We start from the raw sequence: 15,169 nt of genomic DNA, 5'->3' as shown, positions 1-15,169 counted from the left end.
GAAGTTATTTCTACAGATATGTCTGTGTGTTTTTCTTATTTCCTTTTGAAAAGTGCAAAGAAAAAAGCCAAAAAAGTGCAAAATTTGCAGGTGTGCTCAGTAACAGTGTAGCAGCCCAGGGGGAGAAGAGCGGATCGATCGAAACCCACAAATGTTAATCTGTTTAGCTTTCTTTCCGTTGAAACTCGGCTAGAAACTACAAGATTGTGAGGCAACCAGCTCGTTTTGGATAAAAGGGCTTGGATATTCTAACTCCTTGGATTGTTGGCGATGTAAGGGGAAAAAAAGTTTCACTGCTGTAAATAAAGACACAAGGAAAAAGGAATGGATGCACACTCAACTTTAGACACTAGCGGCGCAGTATCTTTCTGTATTTCTTTACTTTATAACAGTAATATAACTATAACTAAGTCATTTTATGTTTTGTGTGCGGGCTTAATCGAATCATGAGACTCTGAGCTTTCAAATGGTGTGCTGCATGAGCATGTTTATGAAGATTTAATGCTTGCAATTTATGAAAACGTATGAGTGGAGAAAAAGTTTTCTCTTGAGTGGAGAAAACAATCCCGTCACCGGGACGGTAAAACACTACAAAGAATTAGTTTATTTGAAAAACATTTAATGATGTGTGTTTTTGGTCTCAAAAATCTCCCCCTTGGTCAGACTTTAGAATAGAAAATGAGTTGATGTTTTTTACATCTTACTTATTGTTAATGACAATCTGTGACCTCAGATGTCCAACCTCTCTGTGGGTTTGTGCAGACTTCTCCCATGGATCCTGTCGAGATTAAGAGCCAGGGTTCAGGCACACGCATGGACCCCAAGATCTGCCCCGGGGACCCCAACTTCATCGGCTTTGTCAACAACAACGACATTTGGGTGACGAGCATTGAGACGGGGGAAGAGAGGAGGCTCACCTTCTGCCATAAAGGTCAGCGTTAATAGGGTTGCATGTTCCTGGAGAGTCTAACCTGGTACTTGGTATTTGTTCATACAGTGTTTATATTTTTTCTCTGTATCCATGTTAGGCATTGATAACCCAAAAGAGGATCCCAAATCTGCCGGTATAGCCACTTTTGTCACGCAGGAAGAGTTTGACCGTTTCACTGGATACTGGTGGTCCCCAGCTGCTCGTGAAGGTAAGTGAGTCATAGAGATATAGATTGTTGTCGTTGTTTACTTAGCACGGAGGCTTATTATCGGCAATAAAATGAAGTTAGGTTATTATTAGCGGCTTAAATAACAAGAATGTATTCAAAGAAGTCTTTACCTGTGTAGTTTGTTTTAGAGAGTTTTCCAAATGATTGATACCTACCGGCTTGTAATTTTCTCCTGTAAGCAAAACCACCTTTGACTGGTTTTACTGGTCTCTCTTTGGCTCAGAATCAGATGGTGGTAAGACTCTGCAGATTCTCTATGAGGAGGTGGACGAGTCTGAGGTTGAGATCATTCATGTTCCATCTCCAGCTTTGGAGGAGCGCAAGACCGACATCTACAGATACCCACGCGCAGGTATACACAAACACACACACTCACAATATACATTTTATTTTCAATATAAAACATGTGATGCACCTGTTGTTTCCTGTTTTGTATGATAATTAGAAATCTGCAGCAGGCAAGTTTATTTAAAGGGGCCTTCTGTTGCAATCAAATAAAGTAATGTTTACATTTAGTGTTACTCACTATAAAAGGCTAACAAAGCAAAGCTGATTTTAAAACCTGCATTGTTTACATCCATGTTTACTATTTAGCAGTCCTCTTCTTCCCTGCCTTTGTTGGTGCTCTACTGGTGTGTTGGCACATTAAGAAAGATGAGATAAGAAAACTGCTCTTGAGAGCCACTGTAGATCAAAAACTTTATGGGCTACCTTTTATCTAAAACTCTGTACATGTTTGTTGTGTAACTCACGGCATAACACTTACAACACCAGACTTTGTTTAATATCAGAAAGGTTTCATGTGTGATTATAAGTTGATATGTAACTCAGTTTTGTTTTCTCTCCAGGCAGCAAGAATCCTGATATTACTCTCAAAATAGCAGAAATCAGGACCGACAATCTCGGCAAAGTGAGGGCTTGTTCAGTGCCACAAAACTTGATAGTTTACCAGGAAGTTCTTCAGAGAGATGTCCAAATGCCAGCTTCTTGTTTTTCCCACAGATTGTCAGCACACAGGAAAAGGAGTTGCCTGTTCCCTTCACTAGCCTGTTCCCCGGGGCCGAATATATTACCAGAGCCGGATGGACAAAAGACGGACGATAGTACGTTTCTTTCTCTAAAACTTAGTAAAAGACACCCTGTTTGCACTACCCAAAGTCTTTAAAGTGCTCATAATATGCTCATTTTCAGGTTCATAATTGTATTTAGAAGTTGTACCAGTATAGGCTTATGTGATTTATTTTTCAAAATACATCATATTTTGGTTGCTCTTCACATTGCTGTAGCTCCTCTTTTCACCCGCTGTGTTGAACTCTCTGTTTTTATCTACTGAGTGAGGCATCACACTCCTGTGCTGTCTTTGTTAGGAGTCACACATGCGCAGTACCTAGGGCAGCACTGCTAGCTAGTCAGTTGCATAGTATGAGCACAAGCCCCGCTAGCAGCTAGGCGAGCATTATAACGTGGGTTTCAAAGTATTTGTCACAGAAGTAAAGGCTGGACTACAATAGAGCTGTTTGGAGCAGTTTGTGAACAGTTTTTTTCTGTTGGAGAAGTTAAGTCCCTTTGGCTGGACTTTGGGCTTTTTCACTTTGTAAACCTATAATATGCACAAAAATATAGTAATAGTTTAATATCCATAATAAAGGAAAGGAGAAAAGCCAAAAAGCATAAAATGAGCACTTGAAACGTTGCCAGAATTCCAGAATTGTGTAACCTGGAGTCTGTGTACTGCCCATGCCTCACAGGTCTTCCTCTTTCTCTGTGTCAGTGCTTGGGCAGTCATGATGGAGCGACGGCAGCAGCGTCTCCAGTTGGTCCTGCTGCCTCCAGCGTTCTTCATCCCTGCAAATCAGGACGAGGCCAGCAGGCAGAAGAGCCTGGAGGCCCTCGGAGACAATGTACAGCCCTTCATCATCTATGAAGAGACCAGTGATATCTGGATCAATGTGAGGCCCAACAACACACCCTTCTAGTGCTCTGTTCATATTGAAGCCTACAGGTTTCTCAATTCATGTCTGGCTCACTTATGATGCTTTCTGTTACTGTGAGCAGCATTTAGTCAGTTGTTGTCACGGCTGTTTTTCCTCCCACTTTATGAGTTGTGCCCATAAGATGGGTTAATGTTTAAAATTGTTCTAAAATAGAGCAGCTTTCAGTTCAACAAAACGCATCATGATCTATTTGTCTTTCAGGTCCACGACATCTTCCACCCGTTCATCCAAACCAGGGATGATGAGATCAGCTTCATAGCAGTAAATGAATCAAAAACATGTTTCTGCCACCTGTATAAAATCACCACAGTGTTACAGCAAGGCAGCTACAACTGGGCCAAAGGCTACAAACACTCTGAAGGTAACACCATCAACAATCACAGGCTGCTGTCACACATTCACAATTTGGGCAATTCAGACAAAATGTCCTCCTAGAACATATCATTTCTTTAATTATTTACTTTAGTTATGAAAGTAGAGAAAAAACTTACATGTTTGGTATATAATTTAACCCAACATAACATTACCATACCAACTTACTTCATTTTACTTACTACTAATTAAGTAATTTAATGTTTCCTTTGGTGTCACACAGGTCAATTTATCAGTTAATCCACTTATCTTCTCTCAACAGATGATTTCAAATGTCCAGTCAAAGAGGAGGTGACCATAACAAGTGGGGAGTGGGAGGTGCTGGCCAATCACGGATCAAAGGTAAAGCCCTGCACACATAAATGTTGAAGGTTTTCCAGAGCACCAATTTCACCTCCCGACCACTCATCAGTACACTAACTGCACTATAAATTACATTTGAGATGTGCTGCATGGTGTGCAGTGCATCTCAGTGAGAAAAGCAATAACATGAGCACAGTTAACGGTTCTAGGGTTTGTTCTTCAGGGGTCCTGCATCAAGACGTTTTAATAAATAAATTTTTCAGATCAATTTAGAAAAATCCACAAAAACGGTGTGATAATTGAACTGAGCCAATGACTATATATTTTTCTGTAGAATTATGACCCTATTCCATATTCATAATTGTCAGTTTGAAAAATATGACAAAAGAATAATTAGTAAAATAATACATTTTATAAGAACTTAGAAAATAAAAGTAGCAAAAGCAACATATGGAAGGCAGGCATGTATGGTAACTGAAACAAATGTATTGACATTTTCCCCGTTGTGCTCTGTTTGTGCAGCGTTCGTCCAGTCCTCAGATTTGGGTGGACGAGGCAGCAAAGTTGGTTTACTTCCAGGGAACCAAAGACTCTCCTCTGGAGCACCACCTTTATGTTGTGAGCTATGACTCGCCAGGTGAAATTGTCCGACTCACTAAACCTGGCTTCTCTCACAGCTGCTCAATGAGTCAGGTATGTAAGGCGCACGCACTCACACATATCCTGCCATTACTCAAAATGATCGGGTATTGCCTTAAAGTTTTAAACCAGTGTGAGGGGGACCTTTTCCAGAAGTTTTCTTTTTTTTGCGTTCACACAAGCTGCTCAGGAAACCTGAAAATTTGCATTATTTGGTTTTTAACATTTTGGGTTTTAAAAATTTTGTGTATGATAACATAGCAACCTGGTTAACATTTGCCTCTGTTGAAAATATGCCGCCATATATTAGCAGTAATACTCCTGATGATAATAAAAAAACTACATACAGCTTCAATTTGTGATTAAAACGAGGGTTTTTATCTTTTTTTTTTTCTTTCAAGATTATTTTTTGGGCCTTTTATTATTGGCAGGACAGCTTAGACTTGAAGGGGGAGAGAGAGGAGGGGGAATGACATGCAGCAAAGGACTGTGGGTTGGAAGTGAACTCGCGGCCACTGTGTAGAGGACTGAGCCTCTAAATGGGCCCGCGGTTTACCAGGTGAGCTAACAAGGCTCTTTTGTCTGCGCTCTGTCTGACCACAGCTATGATACAGTGTTGAAAACCTGAAACATTGTGAAACTTTTATTTGTTTATTTTATATGTGTGTAATAACAACACCCATGCTGTTTAATTGCTGTTTCACTCCAGTTTCTGACACAATTATTTGATACAATTATATATAATCTTGGAACAAAACATCTTCCATTAGAACCCTCAAAATAAAAATATTGGTTTTGGCATCCGCTTTCAAAACCCCATTCACATAACAAATTTTAAAACAAACCGCATCAGTTTGTGTTTCTGCATCATGGTGTCAAGTGTTTCTCTGGATTTTGTTTTCCTCCATGGATTTCAGCAGAAATATAAAATAGTTGAGGATGCTGTTTAACCCTGTTTTGTGTTTTGTTTTTTCTTCCATACAGACCTTTGACATGTTTGTCAGCCATTACAGCAGCTTGACCACAGCACCTTGTGTGCATATCTACAAGCTACAGGGCTCAGACGATGACCCGCTGCACAAAGAGCCTCAGTTCTGGGCGAGCATGATGGAGTCCTCTGGTACTGAAAACAGTTTTTATATAACAGATTTAATGTTGTGTGGCAGCTGTGAGCGTTTTTTTTTTTTTTTTGCTTTGTATTGCCCATTTAAGATGACACTCATATTATTATTATTATTATTATTATTATTACATTTCAGCGTGCAGTTTTTACAGGGGGGATCCATGGGATTTCCACTTTTCTGATCTACACTTCCCTGCCTTTGCAGAATTATTTTTATCCCCAGTAGGGACAAAATGTATTCTCCCCCTTAAAGTGATCAATGCTACTTTATAGACCAAAGACCATTATATACCTAAAATAGAAGTATTTTTAACTAAGTTAACTATAGTGCCATAAAATGATAAAATCGGAGCGGTAAATGCTGGTTGTATTTAGGATACACAGAGCTGCGGGACGCCGGCTACCGGCGGCAGTTGTTTAGCCACCAATACATGTCTGCAAGCCAGCTACAGGCACAGCCGGATGAGTTGTTTCAGGGCCCATGGTAGTGGAGTTAAGCCAGAAAAAGTGAGCGTCATGCGTCAATGACAGGTAAGTTTAGCCACCAAATCAACTAGGAAAAAGATTGTGTTAAATTAAAACACACCTAAGGAATGAACCTCTTGGGTAAAATATTTTTGTTAGTCTCATAAACTGACCTCTGCTCTCCAACTTGAAAGTCTTGAAAAGTCTTTTATGTTGTTGACAACACATTTTTTAGATTATTTTCCATTGGATATTGAAGTTCATGAATAAGAATTTTGGCATGGTTGGCTGAGTGGCACTATGTCCATAGTATTGAAAGGGGGATTTAATTGTTGCATGTTTTGTTTCAGTAATCCTCATCTGGACTGCAATTCTGTAAACATGCAATACCAATATTTATTCATGAACGTGCAATAACTTTTATATGCTGTGTTATGTTTTATATGCTGCCATTCAATTTGTGCAATATAAATTTTTATGCTGCTGTTTAATTTTTTTTTTTTTTTTAACACACGCACACTTTGGTATTTGTAATTTTATACTTCAAGTACAAGTACTTTTGTGGAAAGAATTTTCATTTATATATGCACTCTATGCATGCATCTATATACAGTTGAATGACAATAAAAGCTCTATGTTTTATTTTTCCAGGTTCCCCTTTTGACTGCACTCCTCCAGAGATCTTTAGCTTCACAGGGAAGTCGGGCTTTGAGCTGTACGGCATGTTGTACAAACCAGAAAACTTGGTTCCTGGCAAGAAGCATCCCACCGTTGTCTTTGTCTACGGCGGTCCGCAGGTTTGATCTCCTCCACTGTCCCTATGTCATTTTATTCATGTCACGTATACTTATATGAGTACTTTTACTTTGGATTCTTTTATAACATTTTACTGATAAAAGCAATGTACTTTTACTTAGGTCGGAATATAAATGCAATACTTATTACTTGTAATGGAGTTGTTTTACTTGGACTTGGTAGCGTTTTACTAAAATAAAGGATCTGAAAACTTCTTCTACCACTGGCTGCAACAGGAATCAAACGTGTTACTGTGATGATGACAAAGTAACAGACAGTCAAAGCTTCCATTTATTAGAGATCAGAAATTAGTAATTGTATCAGCATCCTTATGTTTTTTGAAATGGTTGTAACCATGTTTCTTTCTTCCTTCCAGGTCCAGTTAGTGAATAACTCATATAAAGGAGTAAAGTACTTGCGGCTGAGCACGCTGGCGGCTCTGGGCTATGCTGTGCTGGTCATTGATGGACGAGGCTCCTGTCAGCGGGGACTGAAGTTTGAAGGAGCTGTGAAAGACAAAATGGTAGTTAACACTTGAATCATCTGTCTGCTTCAGGACAGACCGATTTAGAGGAATGTACATAGTGTTTTATTTACATGTTTTAGTCTTATAGAAGACAATAATTAATTAACTGATAATGAAAGTGGGTGTTTTTATGACCTCATTACTATATGACAAGATAGGAAGCTTGTAGTCAAACAGTCATCATACTTAAATTAGATTTACATGTAATTGTACTGTATGTAACAAGAACATTTTTTCCCCTGAGTTTGTGTTGTAACCATATTGTAAACTTGTAGAAGTGACTTCCTACATGTATGTAGATTGGTAGTGAAAGGGTGTAAATGGTAGGCAAGTTACCCCTCTGTTCTCCTCCAATCAGGGTCAGGTGGAGATTGAAGACCAGGTGGAGGGTTTGCACTACGTAGCAGACAAGTACAAGTTTGTGGACCTGAGTCGCGTTGCCATCCATGGCTGGTCGTACGGAGGCTTCCTCTCCCTCATGGGCCTCATCCACAAACCTGATAGCTTCAAGGTTAAAACCATCAACGTTTACTCTATTATTGTGCTAAACTGGAGCAATGTAATGTACTCTACTATCAGCTCACCTGTTACCATTTCAACTGCATCATAGAGAGATATAAGATGTCTGGCATTATCCCTCTCCCCCCCACCCCCCACAGTTGTCAAATTATAATTTATAACTAAAAATAAAAATCCTTCTGTTTGACTTCCTGTTTGTGTAATTTTCAGGTTGCCATTGCAGGAGCTCCGGTGACGTTGTGGATGGCCTACGATACCGGCTACACTGAGCGATATTTGGACACGCCTGAGAAAAACCAGAAGGGATATGAGGCCTGTTCAGTCGCCCTGCATGTTGACAAACTCCCCACTGAGTGAGAGCCGTGATTTTAAATGACACTGTTTAGTATTTATGCCTAAAATGTAATCACCATTCTGTTAACCATGTGCACCAGACAACCAATGAAAGACACGTCCTACTGTACTATACTTTCCATACCTTGTGTTATCTACCTCTTTTATTAACTGGTAGGTAGAAGTTTATAGAGGGATTCTAGTCCTTTCCTGTTAGCTCTAGTATTATTTACATTTCCTGCTACAAATGTAGTTGTAAACATTTGGGGAGAAACTAAGAATTGGATCTTTGTGCTTCACACAGGCCCAACAGATTGCTGATCCTGCATGGATTTCTAGATGAGAATGTGCATTTTTTCCACACCAACTTTTTGGTATCTCAACTCATCCGGGCAGGGAAGCCATACAACCTGCAGGTAAGAGTATTTACTTTTTATACTGACGGGAAATTGTAATAACGCTGTCAAACAATATCTGGATGGGCTTTTTCATAAAGTTTAAGGAGGTCGAAACTCCAGCAACTAATTGTATAAAGAAACACCTCTCTATTACAAAACACATTTAAAGTGGCTGAATGTATATGTTTGTGTTCATGCCAGCGACCTATTTGGACAAAAGTGGAAGTGTTTTTACCACACGTTCTGTTGTAAAGGACTTTTCTTGACGATGCTGTATTGCGATGAATATTTTCCTCAGACAGAAAATCATTCATTGATAATTAGAGAATACGTTACAGATGCATCGTTGCATTTCAATTGTTAGATATGGTAATGTGAACTACTTTGGATGTTTTGTGAGCTTAACAGGGTAATGTTATAACTGTCACTTTGTCACAAGCCCAAGAGTTTGTTGTAGCAACCAACGTAACAATAACTTTGATTTATGTAGCGCATTTCATGAAACCAAAGGACACTTGACACAGGTACAGGGGCAGTAGGCCAACACAAACAGTGACTAAAGGAATAAAACATCTGCGCTAAATGGAAAGGGGACGTAATTTAATGTTTGCTACTGCCGTACAACCATTGCTAAATCTAAAGTTGTTTTAGGAATGAAATGGACATAAAACATACTTGAAGGCCAATTCGGAGTTGGTTTAATCTACAATCCCATAATTGTCTCTTATCTGTTGAAAGCCCAACTTAGTGTGACTCGGGTTTAGCCCGTCATCTATCTTTCCCTTTTAGCTTTTAGTTCTTTGTTTATTTCCTTTTTTTCCTGTAACGGTTCTTCCCCAGTATAAGTCATAACTATAGCAGATAACTTAAGATACGATTAGGCCTATATAAAGAAATATCCTGCTACCCTTTTAATAATTTTTAATTATGAACTCGTTGTTGATCCCCTATGGGGAAATTACAATTTACGTCAAAATCTGTGAACCATCAGAATGTGTCGGACCCAAGCAAAAGCATAAATAAAAACAATATAAAAATAGCGTTCTTTTCAATTTTACACTTGTTTGCTGTTACAGTTTCCAAAACATTTAAAAGTTACATATAGTCACTTTAAGTAAGATTAGTACAAAAAAAGACAACCAGTTATGTTTAGTCTAGTTCTTCTTTGGATCTCTTACTTCTTTAATAAACTAAATTGAGACAGGTTCTGCAGTTTTTTTTTTTTGACTGTAGTTCAATCAGTAGTTCAATCCAAGATTGGCTTTGAAAAGTTAAGAAATTGTACTTAATAGTCTATCGCAAATCAAGAAAAATAAATCTACAATCCTGAAAAGCAACAATCCAGCTGGTCCTGTGATGATTGATTATTGTTGAAGTTTTTTTCTTCTGTTTTTCCAGGTTTATCCCAACGAGCGGCACAGCATCCGATGTCCAGAGTCTGGAGAACATTATGAGATTACGCTGCTGCACTTCCTCCAGCAAAACCTCTGATAAGCCTCTCCACACACTGATACTTCCTTTCCTCGCTTCCTTACCTCCTCTCCTTATCTCCTCTTTCCCTTTCTTCCATTTATTTAAACCTTCTCCTTTCACTTGATTTTATGATGCGCTGACAGCAAGCTATGTCAAACCACATCACACCTTGAATTGTTTCATCAGTCTTAAAGGTGCTGAAGCATTTTAGCATCAATAATCACAAGATTATTATTCAGATTTTAGTATAATTACCATAAATGAGACCATCCCTGAGAGAAAGAAGACTTGTAGTTTTTACACTGCATTTTACAGTGGGAAGTCTGTTGGATTGCTTTAAGCCCCAAAACATCCTAAGCATCCTTTGTCCTGGAAAAATGTCTCTAAAGCTTTCTGAGATTGTAGTGATGGCAGGCAAAAAAAAATCACAATGCGACTATGATGCTTAAAATGCTGCTTATTGCACCATTAACAGAACTTTGTCAGCAATGCAAAAAAGTACAGAAGTGGACCTGCCGTGCTCGGTTTTCACTTTTTTTGTGCCATTTTTTTTTTTCTTTTCTTTTTTTTTTTGAACTCTTGTATTTGTACTTTGTTTCTCCGGGACCTGTCTGATAAAGTTATCATTTTCCCGTGTCTGTGAATAAACACTGGAGTGAAGTTAGTAATCATAAAGTTCTATAAGAGCATACACGCAAGCTCTTAACCCCCTTGTCGTATACTCTGTGCCCACATGTGCTAGTATAGATTACTTTTTATGTGCTTTGCCACACACACACACTGATCTACAAGAGAAAAAAATATCACAGACCACATTTTTATTGTGTATTGTTAACAAACATATTTTTATGGATTCTTATGCACTCATTAAGGTGGAAATATGTAGCAACATGTTGTTGTTTCACTAACTTGCTTGCTTTAATCTATCCGGGAAACTTCTTTTTCTTCTTCTGCTGCTGAGGACATTTGCACATATTACGTCTATTTGCCTTGGTGCCAACAAACTGACCTGTAAGAAGATGTATGACACAAGTGTTGGCAGTCTGAGGTGCCTTGCAAGAGTTTTTAGAGTGCCGCTCATACAGTATAAATCAGGGAATCCTAAGACGATGAAATGCCTTGTTACGTGTCTGATGACTATCTGTAAGATGAGCTAACATAACCTGTTCATGGTTAAATGTACTCTAAGATATTGAAGAAATAAACAGAAGTGAACAATCTTGTTTTAAAGTCTTGTCACCGAATGAAAATGAATTATTTTTAAAAGTATTTCAGATGTATTTTTGTAAAATAACACACAAGAGTCCTCTTCTAAAAGTTCAGGCAGTTCTAAGATAAAGATAAATAAAAATGACAACAAACCAATTAAAATCAACCTCAGTAAATAAGTCAGATTCTATTACAAAATGCTAATTTTCAGTCAGGAGGAAAGAGTCAACTCAGCTTCTCACAACATGGGCATTGGCCTGCTGATGAGTGGTCATTGTGTTTGCGTGCTGTTGCACTTTTAAGCATGAACAAAGAGCCAAGATGTATTAAACAAAAACTTTTATTTTATCCACTTAATTAAAGGAAATATAAAATGTCCAAAATGTATACACGTTGAAAAAAATACACTATACATTAATAAAGTAGAAATGTTTAAAACACAAAGTATTACAAAATAAGATTAAGAAGCCCTTATAAAGGGAATCAACACCTGTCAATATGACGGAACATGTCCACTAAGACAATGATTGATTGTATGGCACAGCATAAAAATATCTGATGATCCAGTGCATGTTCACAAAGATCATGAAATGGAGTTAAATACAGTTTGATGTGTTTGTCCTCTTTGGTCCTCTGCTGTTTGAGACAGACGGATCTGCTTATTGCTTTATTGTGGTGGGTGCTATTTTCAGAAGAGTGGTCTTTACAGAGTTGTTTTGTCCGTTTGTGGACGTCCAAAACATCCCTTGTCTTCTGGATTGCTGTCCCCTGAGCAAGCTCGGCCTTCTGGGATATTTACCATTAAGGTTTGACTCCCCACAGCTATTGAACCACCAACCACCTGACAACAAAAACAGCATTTTTAATTAAAAAAAATATGTTTCAAATTTTTTCCAGGTATTGAACCACTCAGACAGTTTGTGTGTTGAGGTTTTGTGGTCAGTGAAGCCGTCATACCTGAGAGCAGTTCAGCACAATTGACATCTGCAGCTAGGTCGTTGTCTCTGTCTGCTGTAGAAAAAGGAAGACCAGATTCTCCGGTTGTCATTATTTTCTCCTGAACCCCAGATAAAGATTCCAGGTGTAGAGCATACTTCTTCTCTTCTCCGTCAAGTTGTAGTTGATACCGAGCCTCCTGTTGCCGCTCTCCTGCCCGATCAGAGATCTCCACCTGCAGGACGTACTGGTCTTGTTTGGAGAGAGAGTGGATGTTCTCCAAGCCCAACCAAAACTCACCTGAGGGGACGAGAAATGTTTGGATTAATTGTTGCCCTTGAGGTTTATTGATGAAGATATTTAAAGAACCTATTTGCGCCAAGTTTCTCACCATTTAGGTGTCCAAAACCTTTCTTGTAGCTTTCCCACAGCTGGTTAAAGTTCTGGGATCCATCGTGACGGTTCTGTATAACGGTCCATCCACCTTCTGCAGAGAGAGGGAAAAAAGATCAAGTTAAAAAGGCTTATAACCCAAAATAAATAATAAATGTGAGAGCCATTTTAATTTCTTTTGAATTCCTATAATTGACATACAACCCTTTTGATCTAAAATGTCTCATGTTAGCCGGAGTGTTTTTTTTAGAGAGTCTATTCTGTGATTTAAGATGTTGAGACAAGTCTAGTTTTGGCTGAAAAGTTGCCTCTCTTAGCCTCTAGCAGTGTAACCAGAGGACCTTTATGGAAAGTTCTTGTTTGACTCACCTGAAGTCATTTGACAGAGGACGTTAAAGGGCTGGGAGCTCTCTGGTTGGATCCTGTAGACGCCGCTGGCTCGCTGCCCACGTACAAACAGGTCATGACAGTCTTTGGCCAAACCTGACAAAGCACAGAAAACTGATCAGATCATTGAGGTTTTTGTTCAAACTGAGGCAGCAGCGAGTGTTCATTCAGGCTCAGGTTTGGGTTTGCAAATGAAATTTGGTACATTTGCAAAGATTCTTGATTAATCAAACTTGCTGCTTTTTTTATACCTTGCTTGAGCTTTCTGTGTCCTAAGAACAAAAAGTACAGAAGGTGTGTTTGAAGTGATGCTGTTGTCCTGATCTTCGGACTGTATGTGAGCTGCTCTGCCAGCAAATCAAGTATTATAAATTCAGGTGCAAAGGTGAAAGTTTGTTCTTATGTCACTTTAGGAAACATGAGTAGCTCCTTGGTGCACTCTGTTTAATGTGTTGTAGATGTGTACTCTCTCAGGCATTTGTGTTTCATCTCAAAGTACTATATTTGTTTATTTGCATTTAGTACTTAAAGAAGAATGCCCTGAAGAGGAAATGACTGCAGTTGTTACTTAGTAGTTAATTTTTCTGAGGCGGCAAAAGTGTTTAGCACTCAATAGGTGAAACCCTTTTACAAAGTCTTTTCAACATCATCACACATTTACTTTTTTCCCTCACTCTCAGAGCTTCTTTGTCTCTATCACTTTAAATTTTTTTAACAGTTTATCTGATATGATTTCTTACCTGATGTGTCTTTGAGGTGCTCTGCAGGCTCTCCCATCAGTGCCGTCTCCTCATCTCTCCGTCGGTGTGATTTTACTCTCTTGTGTGTTACCTGGCGGATCACAGAGAAAGGTTAAGAAAATTCTGATTAATGACTTTACTGCTAAGGTAATCTCAGCAGTTGAAGGTCACAGATTTTTTTCTCTCTCTCAGTGGCTAAATCACACAAGGTTTACAGTTTATTAAGGTGAAACTCACCTTGCTCTGCAGTGTTTGCAGGTACAGACTCTGTTTCTCCAGTTTGTCTTGTTGCTGCGTCATTTTCTCCACCAGCTGGTCAATGCGTTTGTTCTGAGCTGCTACCAGTCTCTGGAAAAATAAAACCTTTGGTCAGCTTCTGATGGAGGTTTGTCTCCAATAGTGACACTCCTTTAGAACATTTACTAGTCTGTGGGGTTTTAATTATTTATCTCATTTGAGAACTACTCATTTTATTCCAGTAAGCTGTAAGAAAGCAGTATTTTCCTCTCACCTGGATTAATGAGACTCTTGTGTTTTCGCGGTTGTTGCTTTTTAATGTCGGCTCTTTAAGTGCCACATCCACCTTCTCCTCCAGTCTGTCTATCCTGGTGTGGATGCCTTCGCTCTGTGTCTTCACCTCCTCGGCCAGCCATTCCCTCTCCTCCTCCTCCTTTTTGCTTCTTGCCTTCAGAGCTTCATCTTGCTCCTGCTGACTCCTCTCCAGGCCAGCCACAGTGCTGTTGAAGGCCTTCAGTTTGGCATTGATGTCTCTCATCTGCGCTTTGGTCTTGTCCACGTGCTCCTTCAGACCCTGGCCCAGCTGCAGGAGGCCGTGAGCCACCACGTTCATGTCGTCCCAGGAGGCGTGTTTGGCCTGGCTCTGCAGAGCTCTTCTGTCCGTGGGGAAAGCGGTTGCTGCGTGCACCAAAATGGTCATCAGGAGGATGAGAAGCTGTGGCATCTTCATTTTTTTGTCGGCTGTTTCAGTGGGAAAGTTGGTTCTGATGTGTGTGTGTCTCTCTCTCTTTCTCTGGTCTGTGCTGCTGAACTGCATTGTGAGGTTTTTATTGCTCAGGGCTGTTGCAGAAAGCTCCTCTGATTGGCTGTTGGAGCTTGGAGGTGGGGCAGGAGGGAGGCTGGGGGCGTGGATAGTCTTTAATAGTAGTCAGTTACCCTTATGCAGACTTGGATCATGATGCAATGAAAGGTCTGAATTACTGATTAAACACTGAATGTTACAGGAATATAACATGGATTCTGTTTTACTTTTACTTTACTGTTTTCTACCAAAGCCCTTTATACATTTCTTTTATGTAGTTGATCTTTTCCAGCTGTGTTCCTTGTAGTGCAAATATTGTATGTAGGGCTGTAATTAACAATTATTTTCTGAACTAATAAACCGTC

General features: G+C 39.3%; 2 protein-coding genes across 4 annotated transcripts in view; one reads left to right on the top strand and one right to left on the bottom strand.

The window, feature by feature from the left end:
- Positions 1-11,327, top strand: part of LOC117950295 (dipeptidyl peptidase 9-like) — a 15,802-nt gene extending 4,475 nt beyond the window's left edge. For all 3 annotated transcript variants that reach the window (XM_034881193.1, XM_034881194.1, XM_034881192.1), the window contains exons 6-21: positions 763-931; positions 1,029-1,139; positions 1,384-1,512; positions 2,009-2,070; positions 2,163-2,263; positions 2,932-3,109; positions 3,356-3,515; positions 3,789-3,868; positions 4,352-4,522; positions 5,453-5,588; positions 6,708-6,853; positions 7,228-7,374; positions 7,736-7,888; positions 8,107-8,249; positions 8,534-8,645; positions 10,026-11,327. In XM_034881193.1, the coding sequence (XP_034737084.1) occupies positions 763-931; positions 1,029-1,139; positions 1,384-1,512; positions 2,009-2,070; positions 2,163-2,263; positions 2,932-3,109; positions 3,356-3,515; positions 3,789-3,868; positions 4,352-4,522; positions 5,453-5,588; positions 6,708-6,853; positions 7,228-7,374; positions 7,736-7,888; positions 8,107-8,249; positions 8,534-8,645; positions 10,026-10,118 (2,091 nt within the window). In that variant the 3' untranslated portion in view covers positions 10,119-11,327. The remainder of the gene's footprint in view (positions 1-762; positions 932-1,028; positions 1,140-1,383; positions 1,513-2,008; positions 2,071-2,162; positions 2,264-2,931; positions 3,110-3,355; positions 3,516-3,788; positions 3,869-4,351; positions 4,523-5,452; positions 5,589-6,707; positions 6,854-7,227; positions 7,375-7,735; positions 7,889-8,106; positions 8,250-8,533; positions 8,646-10,025) is intronic.
- A 604-nt stretch (positions 11,328-11,931) lies between these two features.
- On the bottom strand, positions 11,932-14,808 carry LOC117950302 (angiopoietin-related protein 4-like). Its single transcript, XM_034881219.1, has 7 exons — positions 14,277-14,808; positions 14,003-14,113; positions 13,766-13,856; positions 13,008-13,121; positions 12,637-12,732; positions 12,267-12,545; positions 11,932-12,150 (listed from the first exon to the last, which is right to left on the bottom strand). Exons 1-7 carry the CDS (start codon positions 14,730-14,732, stop codon positions 11,969-11,971), a joined length of 1,329 nt encoding a protein of 442 aa, XP_034737110.1. The 5' UTR covers positions 14,733-14,808; the 3' UTR covers positions 11,932-11,968.
- Positions 14,809-15,169: the final 361 nt, after the last annotated feature.

Source organism: Etheostoma cragini, chromosome 9 (genome assembly GCF_013103735.1).
Source record: "Etheostoma cragini isolate CJK2018 chromosome 9, CSU_Ecrag_1.0, whole genome shotgun sequence".
NCBI lineage: Eukaryota > Metazoa > Chordata > Actinopteri > Perciformes > Percidae > Etheostoma > Etheostoma cragini.
This window is presented reverse-complemented; position numbering and strand designations above follow the sequence as displayed.

Coding starts and splice junctions, on each gene's coding strand:
- LOC117950302 (XM_034881219.1), bottom strand. CDS start 14,732: ATGAAGATGCCACAGCTTCTCATCCTCCTGATGACCATTTTGGTGCAC. Junction 14,114..14,276: donor CAAGAGTCTCATTAATCCAG/GTGAGAGGAAAA, acceptor TTATTTTTCCAG/AGACTGGTAGCAGCTCAGAA. Junction 12,733..13,007: donor CCTCTGTCAAATGACTTCAG/GTGAGTCAAACA, acceptor CTCTCTCTGCAG/AAGGTGGATGGACCGTTATA.